The sequence below is a fragment of the Mus musculus genome, chromosome 8 (genome assembly GCF_000001635.26).
Source record: "Mus musculus strain C57BL/6J chromosome 8, GRCm38.p6 C57BL/6J".
Classification (NCBI taxonomy): domain Eukaryota; kingdom Metazoa; phylum Chordata; class Mammalia; order Rodentia; family Muridae; genus Mus; species Mus musculus.
Window position 1 is genome coordinate 27,574,679 of NC_000074.6, and position 25,469 is coordinate 27,600,147.

General features: G+C 39.1%; 1 protein-coding gene and 1 long non-coding RNA gene across 3 annotated transcripts in view; both read left to right on the forward strand.

Annotated features, from left to right (window-relative positions):
* Positions 1-8,039, forward strand: part of Poteg (POTE ankyrin domain family, member G) — a 135,084-nt gene extending 127,045 nt beyond the window's left edge. The window contains exons 51-54 of one of the 2 annotated variants that reach the window (XM_006509192.4): positions 3,358-3,451; positions 6,143-6,171; positions 6,259-6,340; positions 7,996-8,039. In XM_006509192.4, the coding sequence (XP_006509255.1) occupies positions 3,358-3,451; positions 6,143-6,171; positions 6,259-6,340; positions 7,996-8,003 (213 nt within the window). In that variant the 3' untranslated portion in view covers positions 8,004-8,039. Of the gene's footprint in view, positions 1-3,357; positions 3,452-3,903; positions 4,604-6,142; positions 6,172-6,258; positions 6,341-7,995 lie in introns of those variants that run through there. The other variant, XM_011242159.3, reaches the window with a different exon arrangement.
* Positions 8,014-25,469, forward strand: part of Gm1698 — a 37,762-nt gene continuing 20,306 nt past the window's right edge. Inside the window, exons 1-6 of the long non-coding RNA XR_378846.2 lie at positions 8,014-8,062; positions 8,609-8,682; positions 9,906-10,501; positions 19,069-19,102; positions 20,915-20,978; positions 24,823-25,033. This is a non-coding gene — a long non-coding RNA (predicted gene 1698). The remainder of the gene's footprint in view (positions 8,063-8,608; positions 8,683-9,905; positions 10,502-19,068; positions 19,103-20,914; positions 20,979-24,822; positions 25,034-25,469) is intronic.

Below are 25,469 nucleotides of genomic sequence, written 5' to 3' on the forward strand. Positions count from 1 at the left end.
CCAGAATAGCTGGCTCTAGAGTTTCTGGTAATTCTTTCTTAGTCTCCCATGTTCTTGCAGAAGTGCTAGGACTATAAGCAGTACTACTGTGCATCAGAATTTTAAGTGAGTTCTTGGGATTTGAACTCTGCTCCTCATGCTTTCATAGTATGTTCTTTTTTCCACTTAGCCACCTTTGTTGCCTGAGGACTTTCTTAACATGACTGCCTTACTACCCAATAAAGATGAGGAAAGAGTTCATGGGGAAGGACATGTGGACAAAGTGAATTCTGGCTCATATCTATCCACTTCTGTCTTAGCATCTTGTTTATTTCTGGGGGCAAGAAGTAGTATACCCATCACATTTATTCTTACAAAATATGGACAACAAAATGTAGCAACCAGTGACTGTCATGGTTCAATGATTTAACAAAATTCCAGATAAATCCTTTATCTTAATTAAAAAGTGTGTTATTACTGCGCTTGTGAACATGATGTGTGTTGGCACATATTGGGAAGTTATGACAACTATGCGAAATTCATTCTTTCCTCCCACTTTTGAGTTGCAAAGACTGACCTCGGATTACCAGGCTTGTGTGATATGCACCAGCACTCAGGTGACATTTCATATTTTCTACTCTTTTGTTTCTATTTTTTAAAATTAAACTATAACAACACTTTCCTGTTCACTTTCCTCTTTTCAAGCCCCCACATGCTCTCCTATCCCTGCTCCCTTTCAAATCCATGGCTTCTTTTTCTTTGTTACTGTTTTACACACACACACACACACACACACACACACACACACACACACATACACACACACACACACACACACACACACACACATACACACACCAAGTTTGCTATCAAGTAAACAAGAAGTAAACACACAAGAAAGTAACCACGAATCCTATCCAGCCATGATTCCTATGATCCACAGCATTGAGCAGTATAGCAAGATTTCTGTAAGGGTGAAATAGTGACACTCATATCTTGGTGGCAACCAACAGCTGTCTAATTGGACTTAAAGCCCAGTGAACAGGAGGCAGATCATGCTTGGTACTGGGAATCTAGCTGACTTCCCAGGGCTAGAGAGACTGTGACCTCAGAAGAGACCATCTATAGTCACTTTTTAGTCCAGTGTAATTTCTAAGTTTAATTTGTATTTTTGTCCTTATATACATACACAGGAAAGGGCAACTTTTACCCCCTCCCATCACATTCAGTTTGAAATGCTCAGTAAGGAAGACCTTCATACAATATGTGATATTTGCATGTTTTTATTTATCCATAATATAAGGAAAAGTTTTCCTCATAGCTAGGTCTTTCTTTCCAATCTACTTTCCTACTCAAGTAAATCACTCAAAAATATTTCCGTTCCTAAGGAGAATGTATAGTAAGCATCATATATAGTCTTTTTCTTATAAATCTCTTCTTTAAACATGTTTTCTGTCCTTAGATTCTAAATATGTAATTGTTTCATAAAAATTGGAGTATAAGAATATGTTTAAACTTATATTTTAAAAGTGCTTAGTACTTTGTGTTTTATTTATTTTTATTTTTTAATGCTTCTAATTGACTCTTTGTGAATTTTACACCATGCATCCCAATCTCATTTTCTCTCCATCCCTTAGCATGTGCCCACTGCACTTGCAAACTCCCCACCAAAAGAAAAAAAAACAAAGCAAAACAAACAAACAAACAGACTTCTTGTTGTGGAAGCTGCAGTATTCAGTGTGTGTCCCACAGCATACCCCTTTGTCTATACATCTTTGCTTCCAAGTGTTCACTGCGATGAACCATTGGTCTGTTTAGAGGTCTCTGGCTTCTGCTATTCTATCAATATTGGAGCCTCACTGGGACTCCTCTCAGATAGCCTGTTGTTGCCCCGTGTTTTATGGAGACCCCCTAGCTTTGGATCTGCAAGACCTGACCCTTCATGTGCTCCAGCAGTCCATATATGGGATAGACTTGGTGTGGGTCAACTCACAGCCCTGGATCGGGCTTGGATGGCAAACAAGCTGGTCAACCTGCCAGCTCTTCCTTCCCCACACCACCAGGGTAAGCTCACCACCACTGCCCTGGCTAGCTCTCCCAGTGCCACTGCCAACAAGGAGTGGTGCCAGCCCTTCTACTCCCATGTCCTCAAGCCAGCTCACCCTTGCCCTCACCACCAGGTCCATCTCTACTGTGCTGCCCAGGTGAGGTGTAGGACCCACTCTTCTGAGTGTACAGCCAGTGAGGGGCTGGACCAGTTCTCCTACCTGCCATGGTGGTAGTAAGCACGTGGGGAGAAGATCTGTCTCTCAGTCATGCTACTACCCTGGCCGGCAAGGGGTGGACCCAGCTCACCTCCAACCCTCCCACCAGGGCCAGCTCTACAGTTCTTCCTAGGCCTCTCCTGAATTCTGCAGCTGGTGAGGTCAGATCTTCATAGATATCAAACATCAGCATGACCCCAGGCAGCAGCCCAGAGCAGGGACATATGCATGACCTTTGGTGGTAACAGTCCACTGCTGCTGCTGCTGCTGCTGGGCCATGGACCCAGACTTGGCCCTAAGCAGCAACAGGGGCCAGGACCTCACTATGGCCTCAGGTGGCATCACAGGCTACTCATAGAGGGCTGCTCCTCACTGCCTTCATGTTGTCTCCAGTTTCACTTCTACCCGTTGTGTGCACGCGGCTCCATTTCTCCTCCTCCGTCTCTTCACAACTTACTTGAGCATCTTAGTGGCTCCTGGGGCCTCTGGGTCTCAGGGCTTTTCTCAAGAGTACTATGGTCCACCTTGGCTGTGTGGTACAAGATAAAGATGGTCACAGGCTTGCTTTGCCTGACCTGACCACGTGGCCCCAGGCAGAGCACATGCTCAGTGTTTTGGGGGAATGTACATGAGAATTATCAAATCACTTTATTATGTAAATACACACGTTGATTCTGTTCAGTTTATCTACACGTCTCCTCTGGTCTTTGATGGCCATTTAAGTATGACAGATTTTTACTTATTCTTATGTGAATTTCATAAATAGATACATGTATTTTGATTGTATTTACCCCAGCATCTCCCTCTAGCTGTTCTCTTTTGTGTACCTCTCTCAGCTTCCTGTACACTTTCTTACTAACTCCATGAGTTCAATTTCTGCTGCCCATATACACGTGGCTACTGGACCATTTGATGACTGTGCCCATTTTATGTCATCAGAAATACAATGAAAGAAAAATTGATTTGGAGAGCACAGATGAGAATTCCCCTTGAAGTTTTTCAATACTTGAAAAAATGCTATCACTTTAAAAGGTGTAAATTGAGTTTGGGGGGTGGAGGGGCAGAAATAACTGGGACAAATCTATTCAGTTAATCATGATATTAAATTTACCAGCATATCCTGGAGCGACTTCAGCGAAAGTGGAGTGTTCGTGTATGTATGGAGACAAATCAAAGAGGAGGCAAGACAAAAGCGGCTCAGATGACATGTAAGAGCTGTATTTCATGAGAGAGGAGGGCTGAGAAATTATCCTCACTGCTGGAAAGTACCCGGGAAAATGTTTGCACAATGACGCTTTTCAAATGCAGGTTAAATTGAGAAAACCAAGGAGACAGCCTAAGTATGATTTAAGTATATGCGTTTTTAAGTGGGCTATCTCAGGAAATGAGGGGTATTTAAGAGAAAGGGATGAGGCTTAAAAAGGCCATCTATGGAGAACTAAAGAGAGGAGAATGAGGTAGGTGGATATAGTGGGGCATATGGCCACAAGGTGTTGGGGGAATGACAGGTTTGCATTTATGGAGAAGGGAAGGGGAGATGCGGTTCTGGGTTCCGCTTCTCCTTTAGGGTGTTCACCACTGCCTGCCAGGCCAGGCAGGGAGTGAAGCAGAGTCTGGGACTAACACCGTGGTGCTGAGTCTTCTGCTTTCTTCCTCTCAGGGTGTCCAGACAGACTGCACACCAGGCTGAGAGGAGGAAGCAGAGTCGGTAACGGGGCAGGATCCCAGTCTGGTTGGGAGCAAGTACCTGGGGGTAGGGGAGAGAGAAGTCCTTCTCTGAGAATCTTAGTGTCATGGCTTTTAGGTGGAAACCTTCTTCAAGGATCTTTAAAAGCAGCTTTCTGAGATGATCTTAGCTTTTGCCCATTTCTCTATTTGGAATGGGTTTGAATGCATACGCTTTATTAGGGGTGAGCCAAGAGCTATTTAGATTTGGGGTGAGAATATCCACGTAGGGACAAGATCATTGGTTGAAAGCTAAGATACTGATATATCTCATTAGCATAGGGAGGTGTTCTAGGTGCTGTGTGACTGGCTACACGTGATCACCTGGTTTGGAGTTGCTTGGTTATGCGCTCTGAGGCAGGTATGAAAATGTGTGTGTGTGTGTGTGTGTGTGTGTGTGTGTGTGTGTGTGTGTGTAAATCAAGTCTTTCTCCTCCTCTCTTTTTGGAAGGGATGTTATTACCAGGCCACACAGAAATGCTTTTCATTTATAGAAGGTAAACCTAAATGTGTGTACATGTACTTGAGTTAGTGCTATTGTCAAGGGTTGCTTCATATTTCCACACAGACCAAAATGAGAACATGGAGTTAGTTATGACACGGTCAGGAATGCCATCAACAGCTCACAGTTGATAGGGATAATTATGGCTTTTCTGTGGGAAAAAGATTCTAGGGGGTGGGGAGGGGGGAAGAAACCTAGGCTGGATCCCAAAATATAAAATTGATTTACACGAATCTGGAGGATACTGCATGTTGACCCAAGCCTTCCATGCTTATGAGCAGCCTATTGGGATCCCGGCATAAAGCTCACATTCTGATTCAGCGGCTCCCGGATTATATGCCTGTGACTTCTCAGGGCGTACAGGCATTGTCTGTGTGATCCTATTAAAGGAACTGTACAGCGCCGGGAAGCCGCAGTGGTCAAGAAGCATAACAACGAAGGAAAGCTCACATTTCGTCACGTCACTGTTTCTAATCAAGTTTCTAGCTGGGAGAAAGGAGCACAAAAAAGGGAAACACTTTGAGGTTAAGTCACTAAAAGAAGTAAAACGGAAATTGTAAAGTTGAACACCCTACAGACTATCTTGAAAATGAGAAGGAACTACCCATGGGAGAGGAAGAAAGATAGAAATACTGCATGAAAACTTGGGATCGATGGTGAGGAAATGGCAGGGAGCATTTTGAAGATGGCTTTGCTATATTTTCACTGAAGTCAGAGGCATCCTTGGGCGTGGGGGTAATAGTAGGGACAAGTGGTTACGCTCAGCCACTCATTTCTCTTGTCCACAATGAACGAGAGAGTGAGGCTCCCTCAAACTCAATGCCATGAATGGGAAAGTGGCAGCTTCAGCTGTTTTGTTTGGATAGTTAGAGTCTCAGTAATTTTGTTAAGTGGTAAAAGACCTAGGGTAATTCACATCACATGAAGCCAATGAAATCATGGAAAAAATTAACTGTGCTTCATTCATTTATTTATTTTAAACTTGTACTCTATTAAATATCATACCATGATTTCAGATGTAGAAATTTAATAATTTCAAGTTAAAAAATTGAAATAATTGAATAATTGAAAATTGAATAATTGAAAAATTGGCTTATATTTTATTGTGACATTTGTACATTAGGGGCAAGAAAGGCTTTATGTTGTAGCTTGTGTTTATGTACCTTCTACAAGGTGTTTATTAAAAGTGTCTAGAAACTAGAGGAAATGAAGGAGATTTCTAATAATATTTCCCAAGTACATGCAAAAATGAAGCATTTTACGTGTAAGTGTTCTACAAGTAAATATGTAAGACAAGTATTTAAAATTTTTTTCTCTGAAGACAAAAGATTTATCCATTTCATTGAACATTTATGACTGATTTTTGCTTTCTAGATTATAATATCATGGCAAAACCATAGTATAGTGGCCAGTTTCCTTCCAATTAATTTTAAATACCACGTTGGTATCTATATTTTCTTAGTAGCATTCATTTTTTTTTCACTTGATTTCAACGCTACTTCTGTCCTCATGAGACAAAACTCGCAACGTAAAAAATGAATGGAACCCCAGTCTTAAGGGCAATGTTTCCAGAGATAAATATGGTGATAATTTTCTACTCTAATTCTGTATAAAATTCTGATTGACTTTGTCATGTTAATATATAATTAGTTACATGTCTCTGGCTTTTCAGACTCTTCTGATGAATATCCTGAATTGAAGGTAATAATGTTTACACTGTATTGGGTCTCATTAACTAACAATATTGGACTTGACACGAACATGGTTAAATATCTATCTCCTTTTGAGATTACACAGACTGTCATTGAGAAGCAAGATTCTGTACCAGTTGAAGACCCAGAAATGAATCATGAGATGTCATCCGCGGCAGGTAGATTTAGAAAAGGGGATTTCTCTTTAATAAGCGCCTGTGAGCATTTGGTGTGATCTGCCTTTGAGTTCACATTCTTAGGCTCTTCTAATCCGATGGACTCATCTTATGTAAAACATTCAAATATCAGTCTAACCACCATTCTTTCATAGCAAGCTGCCTGTGAGTTGAAGACAGCTTCTGTAATTGCCAGCTATAATCAGGTGTTTCAACTTGTATGCATTAATATGTCCACAGTGGACACACAGTGTTCTTTATGGTTTATGGGAGTTCAAGTTTTAAAATATTTACTTTTAAAAGATTAATGATGCTCCCTCAAAAATTACTCACATGTGTATCTAGGGAGCTCTTTGCTGGGCTGACGCAAAGATTCCTCATGAATAGGAGGTTTGAGCGATGCTGAATTACACACAAAGAAACAGTTTTAAAAACAACAAAATGAACAACATCATGGATACAAGACCTCTAAATTTAAATAATGAGATAGCAATTTGTAATGAACACTTGATAACTATGTGTATTTTATTAGTCAGTGAATGTCAAATTGAAAATTAAGCTTAATTGGAGTTTTTAACTGGGAAGGTAAAATTTGAATGTTTAGTGTAATTATTTTTTATTATATTTAAGAACATTTTAAATTAAAGTATACTGATATCACTTCACCCTGTTCGTTTCCTTCTTCCAACTCTTCCAACCTCTTCCATGTCTGCTTCTACTCTTTTTCAAGTTGTTATTTTAATATTATTTGTTACTTTTACTATATATAAATATGACCTACTGAGTCTGTTTTTGTTATATAACTCACTTAATATTCTTTCTTTTATTACAAAGACTCATGCACTATATTGGCATTTCTTTCTTTAAGTAAATATATTTATGTTTTGTCAGAAACCGACTTACAAATGAAATCAAAGGAAATGAAACAAACTCAGGCCTATGAAAATATTCAGTCAGTTGTATGTAAATATTCAATTTTATTTTTATACTAATAGTTTGTTAAATCACCATAGGTTAAATAAATTTATATTTTAGAGTTTAAGGATGTTCTGTATAGAAATAAACCATAATCAAAATTTAATTTTAAAAACATCAGAAGAAAATAGCTAGTTGTGAAAATTTGAACTTAGAACTTAGCCTTTAGGTAGCTAAATATTATCCTGGGATGTGTCCAATCAGTTTCCTTACTATTTTTGAGTTTCCTTTGCTATATTACATTGCTTTTATGACATATGTGTTCATATTAATAAAATGATTTAGTCACTGTAATTTCTTTAGATACTTATTTCTATAGAAAAACAAGTGAAATTAATACATTCAAAAATATATTTTAAGTGTCCTCAATTATGGGATACAAATAGTAATCATGTATTCTGAAGTTAGTAATTACTACTATTGTTAATTTCCATTCTTTCATTCTATTGTCAGTTTAAATAACCATCCAATAAAATTTAAAATAAATGGCCTAGATAGCACATATTATTTTCTCTATTCAGTTTGTAAGTTTTTAAGTTTGTAACATATACTTCCCTCATTTTCAAGAATACCTGTAGAAAACAGAGATTTTTTAGCTACAAATTAATTAGGAAATAATCATAGAAATAACTGTTGGCATTCATTTTTTTTTCTAACATGTTTTCAAACATCCTCAACCAAAGGATATTGATCAGGTGTCCATGACTGTGGGTCAAAGAAGCAAAAATATTGTAAGTGGAGAAGAGGAAGGTAAGAAGTGTATGTCATATATCAGTCATTCAGAGGACCTTTACTAAAGACAAGAGGAGCCATACTAGTCTATTGACTAAACAAAGTAGCCTTTTGGATGCTTAGAGGGGCATGTGATGGAACACGTGGAAAACATACTTCTTATTAAACTATAAACCTCATGAGGTTTAAGTGACATTTTAAGTTTAGAGTGACATGGTGAGAGGTGAATTACAGCTACATTTTAAGTATGTTCAAAGAAGAGCCACAGAGAGCAGGGGAAGAAGATATACTGAGAGAACGAAAGGAAAGTTGCTGAATGCCAAGAGTGGTGAAAGGGGACAGTTTTAATATTCCGATTGCAGAGTAGTGGACAAGTCTATATGGAGAGGACACCTCCGCTCTTCTTACTCTCCATTGGGAGGATATCACAGGCTGAAGTAAACAACATTGTAGAGCTGTGTTTTTGTTTATTGTGTGTGTGTGTTGTGTGTGTGTGTGTTCAGCCATACATATTAAGCCAATGACTGTGTATATGATTTTTCACTACAAATATTATGTTTTCAGCAGAGTCAGACTTAAACAATGCATCAGGGGATGAGCTAAACAGGTGTTACAGCAGCGAGAGCAATCAGTCATTGGTATGTTGTTATTTAATATCTCCTTCGACACTGCTTCCTCTTTTAAATATTGTATCATCAAACAAGCAGAATCACCTTGTAAACTTCTCTGTGTAACATATGTCACAACTTAATGTATAATCTTAAGTAACTTAAGTAGTCGTGAGTCTTCAAATATTCCTTGAACCACCAATAACATTATACACTTTATGCTCCATGAGGCCAAACACTGTCTCATGATTTTGCCTGCATTTATAAAGCCTTCTTACATGATAAATTAGGTGAAATCAAATTTGAAACTCATGATTAAAGAGTTTAAATTATGGATAATATCACATTTCTGAACTGAATTGTGCTCATGTTACAGGGTGGAATGGGTTATTTTTATTTAATAATGATGATACTTCACTCAATAGTAACTCTGTTGAAGATTTAATCAGGCTTTGTGGGCACTGACTTCAGGGTTTGTGTAGAAGGAGAATGTAGAGACATAAAAATAATCTGGCTGCCCATTGTAATGGAATATTATCTTCCAAAGGTACTTTTTGTGTTTATAAACAATAAATCTTTAACACATTTAATTCAATATAAGAAATTAGTAGTTATTATTAATCTTATATTCATTCTTTAGTAGATGGTGAAATATACTAAAATTGGACATAATACCGATAGTTCATATAGATGTATAATACTATAACCATATATACTTTGCATTAAAATATAATAATTTTCTTTTATATTGTTGTTTATAGATTTTGTTTGTTTGTTTGTTTGTTTGTTTGTTTTCGAGGCAGGGTTTCTCTGTGTCGTCCTGGCTATTCTTGAACTAAGAGATCTACCTGCCTCTGCCTCTTGAGTGCATGGACTAAAGATGTGTGCTTCTACTGCCCAGGAGTGTTAATAGATTTATCCCTACATAAAGTTTGCCAACCCTAGCTCATGCAATTCTTATATGATTTTTTTAAACCAAATTTAACCTAATGTACTGGGTATAAAATCTACAAGTTTTAGCATACAGACTCATATAATATTGTAAGCACCTTTTTGTTTTGACATTTCACTTTCTAAATTAAAAAAGGATCAAACAATGAAATGGCAGGGGTGTGGGAATAATACCTTAGTAGACAATGGGTAAATTTTCATTTGTTACTGATGCTATAAAAATGTGACATTAATAAATATGAATTCTTAACAAAATTGTAGCTAGTATGGAGGCAAGATGCACTTGTGTCTTCTCATTGAAGGTTGAGGAAAAAATGCAGAAGCCTGGAAGCAATGGAACAGACAGAGATGAATACCCCTCTGATGCTACTGTGAGTGCTGCTGGGGTTGCTGGTGCTGCTGCTGGTGCTTCTGTTGGTGCCGCTGCTGGTGGTGGTGCTGCTGCTGCTGCTGATGGCTCTGCTGTTGTTATTGGTGGTGGTGCTGCTTCTGGTGCTTCTGGTGGTGCCCCTGCTGGTGTTGTTGTTGGTGCTGGTGGTGTTGCTGCTGCTGCTGGTGGTAGTGGTACTGATGGTGGTGGTGGTGCTGGTGGTAATTTTGTTACTGCTGGTGCTAATGCTGATGATGGTGGTGCTCCTGCTGCTGCTCCTGCTGTTGCTCCTGCTGCTGCTCCTGCTGTTGCTCCTGCTGCTGCTCCTGCTGTTGCTCCTGCTGCTGCTCCTGCTGCTGCTCCTGCTGCTGCTCCTACTGCTGCTTCTCCTGCTGCTGCTCCTACTGTTGCTTCTGCTGCTGCTGCATCTGCTGTTGCTTCTGCAATGGAAGAACTGGTTCTACAGAGAAGATCTGGTGAAATTAATAACCAGAGATTTCTTACAAAGGAGAGTGTAAGGCATGATCGGTAAGAGCATGATATTCAATGGTAGATAATTGCTACTGTCCTATAAGAAATTCTAATTTGGGATAATTTTCATAAGACAAATTCTATGCTTTTATGAATGCATATAAACTATAATGTTAAGGATTTTATCTAAAGGGTAACAATCAGGGTTGCCAGATTTGAAGAAAAAGGTGTTCTTTTTCATGGTTTGTAAACAAAATCAGCAAAGAAGTGCATACAAATTTGTTTAATATATGCAATAGGCAATATGTGAATGAGTACACTCCATTCAATAAAACTTTGTTTATACACAGAACTCAGTGGTTCCATGGTTGAGGCTTGGCTTGGCTTGCTCTGATGAAACAACACCATGACCAAAAGCAACTTTAGGAGCAAAGTTTATTTCAGATATAGTTCCATAGTTCATCATCAAAAGCAGTCAGGACAGAAACACAACAGGGCAGAAGCCTGGAGGCAGGAGCTGTTACGGAAGCCATGGAAGGATGCTGCTTACTGGCTTGCTCCTAGTGGCTTGCTCAGCCTGCTTTGATAATACAACCCAGAATTACCAGCCCAGGACCACCAGCCCAAGGATGATATTACCCACAGTGAACTGGGACATCACATACCAACCATTAATCAGCAAAATGGCCCCGGAAATGGAGGGTACCTTTCAACTGAGGTTCTTTCCAGATGACTGCAGGTTCGTGTCAACTTGACAAGAAAAAAAAAACGAACAAAAACAAAAACTGCAATCCCTATCACTTTGTTCAAAGTATAAGCAACACTGAACTGAACAACCAAAATAAAAATAAAATGAAAATAAAAACTGAACAACCAAAGATGGAAGCAGAAGGCTGTAGCTAGCACTAAATTGCTGCACTGTGCTAAATGTAAAATTATGTTAGTGACGTAAAGTGTAGTTTTAATGATGTCATCGCCCATGTAGAAGATGTTTTGCTATGTATTACACTGAATTTCCACACCAATTCCATGTACATTTTACCTAAACTCAAACTTTAATCACATTATTTCCAGAAGTTTTTAATTTTCATATCTATCAGTGAGTTCAGTATTTTTAATGAAACCTTTAGGGGCTTCATACATGAGTATCTATGCTACTCTCAACCCCACTGTTATCTCAGCTCATGTCCCCTCCATCTCCCCAATTTATGACCCAATGCTAATTATCATATATATGCATACTCTATATATTCATATACTGTATACACAATACTTTGATTCTATCCAGCACTGTTTTTATGTATTTGTATCTGCTGCCCATGTAGAATAGGCAACCTATGTGGAAGCTTGACTTTGGAAGAAAGGTCAAGAACTCGTAGATTTCCTTACTTCACGGTGGCATGGATGGGCTTAATTATTGACAGTTATTTTTCCTGATAATAGAACAGAACAGTATAGTATATACTGAAGCATATTCATATCAAGGAGTTTTAAGTTGTGGACAAGTGATGTTAACATTGTAGAGATTAAGAATGTGGTCACTGAGGAAGCCTAAATGTAGTAGATATGTGCAGTCAGTTCTAGAGAAAACAAATTTATCATGAAAGGCAGTAGAAAACAAAATAGTTGGAGAATAATATGGAACTTAGGTTAGATTTTTTTCACTGGTAGCTTTTAGATTATGTTTTTTTTTTCATTAAATTATTTTTTTTAATTAGGTATTTAGCTCATTTACATTTCCAATGCTATACCAAAAGTCCCCCATACCCACCCACCCCACTCCCATACCCACCCACTCCCCCTTTTTGGCCCTGGCGTTCCCCTGTTCTGGGGCATATAAAGTTTGCCTGTCCAATGGGCCTCTCTTTCCAGTGATGACCGACTAGGCCATCTTTTGATACATATGCAGCTAGAGTCAAGAGCTCCGGGGTACTGGTTAGTTCATAATGTTGATCCACCTATAGGGTTGCAGATCCCTTTAGCTCCTTGGGTACTTTCTCTAGCTCCTCCATTGGGAGCCCTGTGATCCATCCATTAGCTGACTGTGAGCATCCACTTCTGTGTTTGCTAGGCCCCGGCATAGTCTCGCAAGAGACAGCTACATCTGGGTCCTTTTGATAAAATCTTGCTAGTGTATGCAATGGTGTCAGCGTTTGGATGCTGATTATGGGGTGGATCCCTGGATATGGCAGTCTCTACATGGTCCATCCTTTCATCTCAGCTCCAAACTTTGTCTCTGTAACTCCTTCCAAGGGTGTTTTGTTCCCACTTCTAAGGAGGGGCATAGTGTCCACACTTCATTCTTAATTTTTCTTGAGTTTCATGTGTTTAGGAAATTGTATCTTATATCTTGGGTATCCTAGGTTTTGGGCTAATATCCACTTATCAGTGAGTACATATCATGTGAGTTCCTTTGTGAATGTGTAACCTCACTCAGGATGATGCCCTCCAGGTCCATCCATTTGGCTAGGAATTTCATAAATTAATTCTTTTTAATAGCTGAGTAGTACTCCATTGTGTAGATGTACCACATTTTCTGTATCCATTCCTCTGTTGAGGGGCATCTGGGTTCTTTCCAGTTTCTGGCTATTATAAATAAGGCTGCTATGAACATAGTGGAGCATGTGTCCTTCTTACCAGTTGGGGCATCTTCTGGATATATGCCCAGGAGAGGTATTGCTGGATCCTCCGGTAGTACTATGTCCAATTTTCTGAGGAACCACCAGACGGATTTCCAGAGTGGTTGTACAAGCCTGCACTCCCACCAACAATGGAGGAGTGTTCCTCTTTCTCCACATCCTCGCCAGCATCTGCTGTCACCTGAATTTATGATCTTAGCCATTCTGATTGGTGTGAGGTGGAATCTCAGGGTTGTTTTGATTTGCATTTCCCTGATGATTAAGGATGTTGAACATTTTTTCAGGTGCTTCTCTGCCATTCGGTATTCCTCAGGTGAGAATTCTTTGTTCAGTTCTGAGCCCCATTTTTTAATGGGGTTATTTGATTTTCTGAAGTCCACCTTCTTGAGTTCTTTATATATGTTGGATATCAGTCCCCTATCTGATTTAGGATAGGTAAGGATCCTTTCCTAATCTGTTGGTGGTCTTTTTGTCTTACTGACGGTGTCTTTTGCCTTGCAGAAACTTTGGAGTTTCATTAGGTCCCATTTGTCAATTCTCGATCTTACAGCACAAGCCATTGCTGTTCTGTTCAGGAATTTTTCCCCTGTGCCCATATCTTCAAGGCTTTCCCCCACTTTCTCCTCTATAAGTTTGAGTGTCTCTGGTTTTATGTGAAGTTCTTTGATCCATTTAGATTTGACCTTAGTACAAGGAGATAAGTATGGATCGATTCGCATTCTTCTACACGATAACAACCAGTTGTGCCAGCACCAATTGTTGAAAATGCTGTCTTTCTTCCACTGGATGGTTTTAGCTCCCTTGTCGAAGATCAAGTGACCATAGGTGTGTGGGTTCATTTCTGGGTCTTCAATTCTATTCCGTTGGTCTACTTGTCTGTCTCTATACCAGTACCATGCAGTTTTTACCACAATTGCTCTGTAGTAAAGCTTTAGGTCAGGCATGGTGATTCCACCAGAGGTTCTTTTATCCTTGAGAAGAGTTTTTGCTATCCTAGGTTTTTTGTTATTCCAGATGAATTTGCAAATTGCTCCTTCTAATTTGTTGAAGAATTGAGTTGGAATTTTGATGGGGATTGCATTGAATCTGTAGATTGCTTTTGGCAAGATAGCCATTTTTACAATGTTGATCCTACCAATCCATGAGCATGGGAGATCTTTCCATCTTCTGAGATCTTCTTTAATTTCTTTCTTCAGAGACTTGAAGTTTTTATCATACAGATCTTTCACTTCCTTAGTTAGAGTGACGCCGAGATATTTTATATTATTTGTGAGTATTGAGAAGGGTGTTGTTTCCCTAATTTCTTTCTCAGCCTGTTTATTCTTTGTGTAGAGAAAGGCCATTGACTTGTTTGAGTTTATTTTATATCCAGCTACTTCACCGAAGCTGTTTATTAGGTTTAGGAGTTCTCTGGTGGAATTTTTAGGGTCACTTATATATACTATCATATCATCTGCAAAAAGTGATATTTTGACTTCCTCCTTTCCAATTTGTATCCCCTTGATCTCCTTTTGTTGTCGAATTGCTCTGGCTAATACTTCAAGTACTATGTTGAAAAGGTAGGGCGAAAGTGGGCAGCCTTGTCAAGTCCCTGATTTTAGTGGGATTGCTTCCAGCTTCTCTCCATTTACTTTGATGTTGGCTACTGGTTTGCTGTAGATTGCTTTTATCATGTTTAGGTATGGGCCTTGAATTCCTGATCTTTCCAGAACTTTTATCATGAATGGGTGTTGGAGCTTGTCAAATGCTTTTTCTGCATCTAACGAGATGATCATGTGGTTTTTGTCTTTGAGTTTGTTTATATAATGGATTACATTGATGGATTTTCGTATATTAAACCATCCCTGCATCCCTGGAATAAAACCTACTTGGTCAGGATATATGATTACTTTAATGTGTTCTTGGATTCGGTTAGCGAGAATTTTATTGAGGATTTTTGCATCAATATTCATAAGAGAAATTGGTCTGAAGTTCTCTATCTTTGTTGGATCTTTCTGTGGTTTAGGTATCAGAGTAATAGTGGCTTCATAAAATGAGTTGGGTAGAGTACCTTCTACTTCTATCTTGTGAAAAAGTTTGTGCAGAACTGGAATTAGATCTTCTTTGAAGGTCTCATAGAACTCTGCACTAAACCCGTCTGGTCCTGGGCTTTTTTTGGCTGGGAGACTATTTATAACTGCTTCTATTTCTTTAGGGGATATGGGACTGTTTAGAAGGTCAACTTGATCCTGATTCAACTTTGGTACCTGGTATCTGTCTAGAAATTTGTCCATTTCGTCCAGGTTTTCCAGTTTTGTTGAGTATAGCTTTTTGTAGAAGGATCTGATGGTGTTTTGGATTTCTTCAGGATCTGTTGTTATGTCTCCCTTTTCAGTTCTGATTTTGTTAATTAGGATTTTGTCCCTGTGCCCTTTAGTGAGTCTAGCTAAGGGTTTATCTATCTTGTTGATTTTCTCAAAGAACCAACTCCTGGTTTGGTTAATTCTTTGAATAGTTCTTCTTGTTTCCACTTGGTTGATTTCACCCCTGAGTTTGATTATTTCCTGCCGTCTACTCCTCTTGGGTGAATTTGCTTCCTTTTTTTCTAGAGCTTTTAGATGTGTTGTCAAGCTGCTAGTATGTGCTGTCTCCCGTTTCTTCTTGGAGGCACTCAGAGCTATGAGTTTCCCTCTTAGAAATGCTTTCATTGTGTCCCATAGGTTTGGGTACGTTGTGGCTTCATTTTCATTAAACTCTAAAAAGTCTTTAATTTCTTTCTTTATTCCTTCCTTGACCAAGGTATCATTGAGAAGAGTGTTGTTCAGTTTCCACGTGAGTGTTGGCTTTCTGTTATTTTTTTTGTTATTGAAGATCAGCCTTAGTGCATGGTGATCTGATAGGATACATGGGACAATTTCAATATTTTTGAATCTGTTGAGGCCTGTTTTGTGACCTATTATGTGGTCAATTTTGGAGAAGGTACCATGAGGTGCTGAGAAGAAGGTATATCCTTTTGTTTTAGGATAAAATGTTCTGTAGATATCTGTCAGATCCATTTGTTTCATCACTTCTGTTAGTTTCAGTGTGTCCCTGTTTAGTTTCTGTTTCCATGATCTGTCCATTGGTGAAAGTGGTGTGTTGAAGTCTCCCACTATTATTGTGTGAGGTGCAATGTGTGCTTTGAGCTTTACTAAAGTTTCTTTAATGAATGTGGCTGCCTTTGTATTTGGCGCATAGATATTCATAATTGAGAGTTCCTCTTGGAGGATTTTACCTTTGATGAGAACGAAGTGCCCCTCCTTGTCTTTTTTGATGACTTTGGGTTGGAAGTCAATCTTATCAGATATTAGGATGGCTACTCCAGTTTGTTTCTTCATACCATTTGCTTGGAAAATTGTTTTCCAGCCTTTTATTCTGAGGTAGTGTCTATCTTTTTCTCTGAGATGTGTCTCCTGTAAACAGCAAAATGTTGGGTCTTGTTTGTGTAGCCAGTTTGTTAGTCTATGTCTTTTTATTGGGGAGTTGAGACCATTGATGTTAAGAGATATTAAGGAAAAGTAATTGTTGCTTCCTGTTATTTTTGTTGTTAAAGTTGGCATTCTGTTCTTGTGGCTGTCTTCTTTTAGGTTTGTTGAGGGATTACCTTCTTGTTTTTTCTAGGGCATTGTTCCTGTTCTTGTATTGGTTTTTTTCTGTTATTAACCTTTGAAGGGCTGGATTCGTGGAGAGATAATGTGTGAATTTGGTTTTGTCGTGGAATACTTTGGTTTCTCCATCTATGGTAATTGAGAGTTTGGCTGGGTATAGTAGCCTGGGCTGGAATTTGTGTTCTCTTAGTGTCTGTATAACATCTGTCCAGGCTCTTCTGGCTTTCATAGTCTCTGGTGAAAAATCTGGTGTAATTCTGATAGGCTTGCCTTTGTATGGTACTTGACCTTTTTCCCTTACTGCTTTTAGTATTCTATCTTTATTTAGTGCATTTGTTGTTCTGATTATTATGTGTCGGGAGGAGTTTCTTTTCTGGTCCAGTCTATTTGGAGTTCTGTAGGCTTCTTGTATGTTCATAGGTATCTCTTTCTTTATATTTGGGAAGTTTTCTTCAATAATTTTGTTGAAGATGTTTGCTGGTCCTTTGAGTTGAAAATCTTCATTCTCATCCACTCCTATTATCTGTAGGTTTGGTCTTCTCATTGTGTCCTGGATTTCCTGGATATTTTGAGTTAGGATCTTTTTGCATTTTCCATTTTCTTTGATTGTTGTGCCGATGTTCTCTATGGAATCTTCTGCACCTGAGATTCTCTCTTCCATCTCTTGTATTCTGTTGCTGATGCTCAAATCTATGGTTCCAGATTTCTTTCCTAGGGTTTCTATCTCCAGTGTTGCCTCACTTTGAGTTTTCTTTATTGTGTCTACTTCCCTTTTTAGGTCTAGTATGGTTTTGTTCATTTCCATTACCTGTTTATATGTTTTTTCCTCTTTTTCTGTAAGGACTTCTACCTGTTTGATTGTGTTTTCCTGTTTTTCTTTAAGGACTTGTAACTTTTTAGCAGTGTTCTCCTGTATTTCTTTAAGTGATTTATTAAAGTCCTTCTTGATGTCCTCTACCATCATCATGAGATATGCTTTTAAATCTAGGTCTAGGTTTTCGGGTGTGTTGGGGTGCCCTGGAGTGGGCGAAGTGGGAGTGCTGGGTTCTGATGATGGTGAGTGGTCTTGGTTCCTGTTAGTAGGATTCCTACGTTTACCTTTCGCCATCTGGTAATCTCTGGAGTTAGTAGTTATAGTTGACTCTGTTTAGAGATTGTTCTTCTGGTGATTCTGTTACTGTCTCTCAGCAGACCTGGGAGACAGATTCTCTCCTCTGAGTTTCAGTGCTCAGAGCACTCTCTGCTGGCAAGCTCTCTTACAGGGAAGGTGCGCAGATATCTTGTTTTTGGACCTCCTCCTGGTCGAAGAAGAAGGCCCAAAACAGGGCCTTTCTCAGAAGCTGTGTTGTTTTGGCAGTTCACAGAAGCTGTCAGCTTCTGTGGTGCAGACTCTCACCTGTGCAGGCTAAATTCCTAAGCTCCAGGGAGTCCTGGAACCAAGATGGCGACTGCTGCTCCTGAGGCTGAGGCCGCCTCCCGAGCCAGGCGGACACCTGTCCTCTGGTCCAGACGGTGGCCAGCTGTCTGCGGCCTGCCAAGGGTACTGCCTCAGCGGCTCTGTGCTTCCGCCTTTCCCAGAAGCTGTCCGGTTCTCTGGCGCACCCTCTAACCTGTTCAGACTAATTTCCTAGGTCCCGCAGAGTCCCGGAACCCAGATGAGATTATGTTTTAATGATGTTGAGAAAGGATGCTTTTGAGAGGAACGTGGTTATTCAACTCAATTTGTATGTCCAAGCACAAGAAAGCATATGTTCCCCGTGAGGGTTTCTGATAAGCTAACTGATTCTATTCATACTATTCCATGAAAAGAGTATATATTTTTCATTTTGATTTCATTAAGAAATGTAATAAAGCTTTTAGAATATTATATATTACATGCTGTATAGAGAGAATTCTGAGATATGAATTCTTGTTTGTAATTGACTAGCTGTTCGTATTTGGGCAAGTTACTTGTCTGTCTAGATCCTTACTTTATAAAATACCTAACCTATCTTCAATCTAACAGAATTCTAGTTAGTTCAACATGTTTACAGTAAGTAGAATAATTAGACTAATGTACGGTAATTGTATAGTTGATCCTGGAAATCTACTTAATATTCTTACTAAATTTTTCCATCATGTGAGGAATGAAGCAGTACGTTTCAAATAGATTTTACTGCTTGTAAAAGTTTATTTAAAAAATTAATCTTATTTATTGCTGTCTATCGAAATGTGAGTAATGTCATGATTTTCATATATATACTTAATAAATAGGATAGTTACAAAAGGATATGCTTTCTATAAATAATTAGTAATTTTATATATTATTTTTATTTTGTATGTTCATCATTTTTGTGATATTAACTTGTGCTTTTTATAGGCCCCGAAAGAAAACATCTAAGGAAAAACATAAGGTATTGTAAAAAGAATAAAATGTAGTTTATTTTACTCAAAGTGTTACATTAAAGGTTGTGAAACCTCATGAAAATCAATGTTAAAATACATCATAAAACATACAATGAAGAGGTATAAAAATTCCCAAACTCATACACATCAGGAATGCCAACCCTTAGAAGTCCAAAGCAGGGGAATTTTCATGAGTGGGACAAACCTGTAGTACATGGAGAGTTCCAAGCCAGTGTGGGACACAGATAAGACCACCTCAAAATATAAAGAAAATAAAAAGGTTAAAAAAAATCGAAATCCCTTCTGTCTAAAGAACACTGTTTTGGGGAAAATGTGTCTAAGAAAAAGTAGCAATTGATAAAAGTATCCATTTTACTGTTAAATTCTAGAGGGCAACCATGAGTAATGGCAATAGACTGTAATGTTTGGGATTCTATGGTACCTCACTGGCTGACAACTCCAAAGATCATTCCTGGTACTGGGCATTTAAGTTGTTAGTTTCTGGTATCTTGAAGGGATATTGTTGCCATTTTATCAGGTGGCTCCATTTTACCTCCCCCCCCCCCATGGAATATTCTCAGCAGCAATGAATAAAGGTTCCTATTTCTTTGTATCTATTTGTAGGCAATTACGTTCTTGACCTTAGACATTCTGACTTGGATGACATGAGTTCTCAAAGAAATTTTTTTAAGTTACATTTTCCTGACCACACCACTTACTGTGTCTTAGAACATGACAAAACCAAGCTGTGGTGAGCAGAAGGTTTATCCCCACTGGTTAGCTTTCACAGTGCTAAAAGGTGCTATGCGAGGTACTGTAGGAGAAATGGAACCCTCAACCTTAGTACAGTAATGACGTGGCCTGGGAAGCTATGCCTACATGTTTAACAGTGGCATTGACAGCCTAAGAGTAAATGACCACGTTCTGATTGTATTAAAAGTTTACTTTGTGAGATGAAGCCCATATGAGCACCATTACTGGCCTAAAAACGTGTGGCTAGCTGGGTCTTTGGGCCATAGGCCCTAGGGAAGAATGTACAATTAGTACGCTGCTAAGTGGACATAGTATTACTCTGACTTCTAATAACTTTGTTATACTCACAATTCAGTGTATCTCTAGATGCCTTCATCTCGAAAGCTTCTGTTTACAGCAGCGATGAACACAGTGACCCCAGACAGGCTACTGTGCAGAGACTCTGAAACTGCAGAATGCTCAACCTTAAAGGGACCATATATACCTCCTTCCTGTTCCAAGGGCTCAGCAATTATTGCAGAGGATGGAGCAGAAAGGGTGTAAGAGTTGGGGTTGTTGCTGTTATTTTTTATACACAGAAAAAATTTTAAACCCAGCTGTACATATGAAATCACAGTCATTGTAGTTACACGTGTAAGACCTGGGTGAGCTCAAGCCAGACAAAACTCTGACACGGAGAAGGGAGTTAGGTACACAACCCCTCCACTAAGCATGCAGCATCTGGCAAGCATCTGGGAAAGGGAGATAGTTTTCTCTAATGCTTTCCTTGGTTTGGTGAGGCAGCACACCTAAGAAGTTGTGGGCGCCAGACCACTGATCTTTAAGGATTCAAAAACAAGGAACAAAAGATGGTTGGGTAGAGAAGAAGGGTGGGCTTTGGAAGGGTTAGGAGACGGGTAACTATGAAACACATTGTATGAAACTAAAGAACTGGTAAAATGTGTCAGTTTTAAAAACAGATTTCTCTTCAGTGCTTTCTTTGGCTTTGTATAAAATGAGTACTTACTGCTTTTTAAAAAATATTTTTTTTAATTTAATTTTTTTTTACAATGGTATTTATCTCTTAGATAACAAAACAAGTCAGAGCTATGGTTGATGTAACTCAGTTATCTGAAGCAGTCTCAGAGGATGGTGAGTCATCAAAACAGAAAGACATTTTACAGTTAATTTTACTAGAATACGTATGCAAATCAACTGTCTGGTCCCTCTTATTTTTCAGAATTCAGTATTCCACATATTTTACATTCTTATGTAATCCCTCCCTCCCTTCCTCCCTCTCTTCCTTTCCCATTTGCATTAGCAAGAATAAAGTCTAGGTCCTGTGCATCTGATCTAGACAGGCTAGCCATCTATCATAGAGCTAATGTCTAACCTCCATACGAACTTGGAGATTTCCAATTTTAATAATGAATCTTTGGGCTCCTCAGCAAACTTTACCCCTCCATTTACATGAGTTGGATTTAATTTTGTTGGTAATATTTTATGGGTGTTTTTGTATATGAGTTTTCCATATTTTATCAGATTTTTCTGCATTTCATGTATTTTAATAAAGTACATTTCCCTTCCTCTTTATACAGTATATATTAAGAGAATACTACAGGATACTTGAGGGAGCTTGCGAGGTCCTGAGTGAATGAATATTGTCTGACACAGGAATGAGGATGTCGAAAACCCAGTGGCTTAGCCCGTGGGGGTGGCTTAGTCTTCCCTGAGTGAGGCTCCCAGGATGGCAAAGCTTTCTTCTGGTCCTAGTGTGAGTTTTGACAGTGTGTGCAGAAAATGTCCACCATAGCTTTCTCTCTTCTGATGTTTACTCTTTGAGACTGCTTTCCTATTGACACTGCTCCTACCAAGATGAGTTACCCTCACCTTACTTAGCTGTATGCAGTAACCCTGCCTCCCTGTTCAGCTGTCTCTAATAAACACACTGAGCTACCCAACTGCAAAGGCTTCTCTCTCAGAAAGCCCAATCTACCCAACCCCAGCTTCTCTCTGTATGTCTGTATGTCTGTATGTGTGTCTCTGTGTGTGTCTGTATGGCTTTGTTCCCTTGCCAGGCCTAGTCAGCTTTCAAGGGCCTTGGCTGAGGAAGGAACCTGACGAGTACTAGTTAGAAAATAACATGAATTGATTAATTTTATGCTTCTGGAGTCTTGAGGAGTCCCAAATGAAGGTCCTTAGCCACTTGATATCAGTTGATTGCTTCCTGGGCCATAGATCTCAAAATCATCTAATTCCCCATATAAAAGCAAAGAGATTCTCTCTAGAATCTCTGGGTATATGCATATGATATATATTTATATAATTGAACTTATTTCTTTCATATAATATATTTTGATCAATTTCTCCTTTCTCATCTCCTCACAGACCCCCCCCCCCACCTCTCCATCCTAACTTTACGAATTCTTTCACTCTTTATGAAATGAACAGGAAAATCAAAAACGAAAAAACACAAGGAGCACACACACGTTCAAACCCTATAATAACACAAAGTAGGAAACCATGGTATACAAACAAAAGATGAGTAAGGTTAAAAAATAAAGTGTCCAAAGAAAAAAATTATGTGACCAATAAAAAGAATACCTTTGAGTTGTTTTGTGTTTCCCGTGTACTACTGGCCAAGGGGCCTCCCTTAAATGTGGTTTGTATAACAGGATGTGTTTTAAGGGCACTATTCCATCCATAGGGTCTCTTCCCCCATTCTTTTAACAGCCTTTGAGAGGCTTTATTTTTATAGTATGTTTTGTGACTAGATGTCAGCATAAAGATGTTGTTTAATAACTCTGTTAGTTATTAAAATGATATGGCCAGCTGCCTAATAATTGAGGCAGAGTTACTATGGATTTTAAAAATCAGCTTTTGCACAATTACTGGCTGAATTACCCCCAATCTATTTTTCTGTATACTAGACTGTTAATTACCCAGTACTTGCTCTTCCCCATGTCACTTGCTGTTTGAGTCTTGGGTTGTTTCTGCTCCAACAGTCTGTCCTCAGGAGGATTCCTCTCTGCCTTGTGCTCCTAATCCATTACATCTAGCGGAGACTCCCTGTTCTCTAGCTTCTTTCTCTGTCTTCTCCTTCCTCCTCTCTACTTCTTTTTCCTCCTCATTCTCTCCTTGTGATTTCTACCTGTGTTGGCCAGCCCAGTAACTGAAGCCCCACCTACCTCTATTCTCCCCAGTAATTGGCTGTAGCCACTTCTATTTAACCAATGGCTTTAAATTGGGGAGCAAGGTTTACACAACAAAGGCCATTGCACATAGGAATTTGCCCATAGGGGGCAACCAGATCTTGGGATTCAGATTTTAGCATTTGCATACACAGCACCAGACCAACCCCCAACATATAGATCTTGAGGGATACAGCAGCTAATTAATCTATGAAAAATCTTGTTGTTTTTCCTCCTTTTGCATCTTATTAATCCTTATTTTTTTTAAAAAAAATGATGAAGTAAGGCTATTGATGTGAGCCTTTAAAAAGAGACTTATTTTTAATTTTTATTTATGTGTCTATCTGAATGTGTGCAATAGCCCACAGAGGCCAGAAGAGGATCTGATGCCCTGGAGTTGGAGTTATGGGCAGATATCTGTCATCTACTGTAGGTACAGGGATCTGAAACTCCTGGGGTTTGGTGTCTTTCATAGATTAAAGGGAAATGTTTTTGCCTGGCCGATGGGCAGGAACTATTCTCAGCACTGCAGGCACCAGCCATAGCTTCCTTTAAATTTTTCAGATGTTTTTCCTTTCAGTCTGCATAGTTTTCTAACACGTACCCTGTGAGTGTGTCAGTCTTCATGGTGGGTCTCTGCAGAGCGGCACCGTTCTGCCGGCTCCGTTTTGTCCTGTCCAGTGTTCAATCTTGTTGCCTCCCTCTACAATGCCTTTGTTGTATTTATTTACTGTATGTCCCTGCATGGGCCTGTGCCAGAGCGCATCTGTGGAGTCCAGAGAACAGTGGTCATGAGTTGGTTCCCTCCACTATGTCTGTCCCAAGGATCGAACTCAGATTGCCTGGATGGGCAGGAAGAAACTTTACCCAATGCCATCTTGCTGATTTCATGCTGGGCACGGGTTTATCATCTAACCTCAGCAGTGTGATCGACACTTTTATCTGTGGTGGTAGGAATCAAGCCTGGAGTCTTGGGCAGTCTCTAGGTGAGGGATCTTTATCCCACTGGACCACGACCCCAGTGCCAGACATTCTTTTTGGTCCCGGAGGCAGCACTGTGCTGGCCTCAAACCCAGGATTCCTCTACTTTCAGTCTTTGAACAAACACTGAGACTATGCAAAGACTCCACCGTTCTTGCCTTGGCTGACTCTTCATGCTTCTGTGTCTTGGCCTAAAATCCCTCATGCAGCAGAGACTTGGGGCTTTAGGAATTCAGTGTTTTCAGAATCTGAAGTCCATTGTCTTGAAAATTGTCTTACAACCCCCTCCCCCCCCCCCCCCACGTCCCATTTGTTTGCTTCATGTACCAGTAGTAATCTGTACATTACCCTTTCTCTACACTGGGCAGAAGCAGGCTTCAGTATTGTCAGACCTCTGTGGACTGGCTGCAATCCTGCTTACCATCCGCCCAACAGTTTCATGCAATATTTTACAACATACTACAAAACTCATAGCTTTGCTTGTTTGTTTTTGTTGTTTTTGTTTGTTTTTTAACCTCAGCTATTTGAATTCACAACAGTCATCAATCTGTCTTTTCTACTAGACTTTACACTAAAAGCATAGATCTAGTCTGTTCTTTTTACAGTTTAGTTTAAGGTGATTAGCACCCTGGACATTTAGGCAGCATTCAGGTCTATACCTGTTCAGAAATGAAAAGAGATTTAAATGTACTCACATCCACACATATCCACATGCACTCACACAATATATATGTGTATGTGTATGTATGTATATATGTATACATATATGTATAAAAAAAAAAGATATTCCTGTATTTAATTTTGTCTTTTTTCCCTTTATCCAGATTCTGGAAGGCCATTTAAAAAACAGGGTTCACTTAACTCAGATAATGCATCAATAGATCTTAAAAAAGTTAATGAACTACCTGGAAAAAGAAATAAAAAAATAGACACTGAAAAGAATGACCCAAAGAAGGAAATATCAGAAACAAGGGAGGAGAAATCAAAGTTAGAGGATGAAGTGGTACAGGGGGATGAAGAATTCTGGAAGCTGAGGTATGACGTGCTACTGGGAAAGCCACGTGAGGTCTCTTCATGTTACAGATATGGAGAGGTAGTCTTGGAATTGCTGGTTTTCCTTCCACAGTTTTACAGGAGAAAAATTCTGTGTCTCGTGGATCGAGAAATTGTTGGGAATAATAAAACCAGTTGATAATCATGGATATCACTAATAATTAAATATACACTCTTTAAAGTATCAATTTTAATGTGTATACTTAGACATTCTGCATACAGAAAGGTCACTCTTCATTGCATAGTATTTAGAAATAATTCAGCAGGTATTATCATCTAGAACAACTTCCTACATTCTTACCTACATACTTTAAATGAGCTCATCAATATAGAATCATATATTTAAAATCTGGGAAGCTTAACAATGTCTTTGATCCATATTTCTAATTTTTTCTCAAGTAAGTTTATATTAATTTAT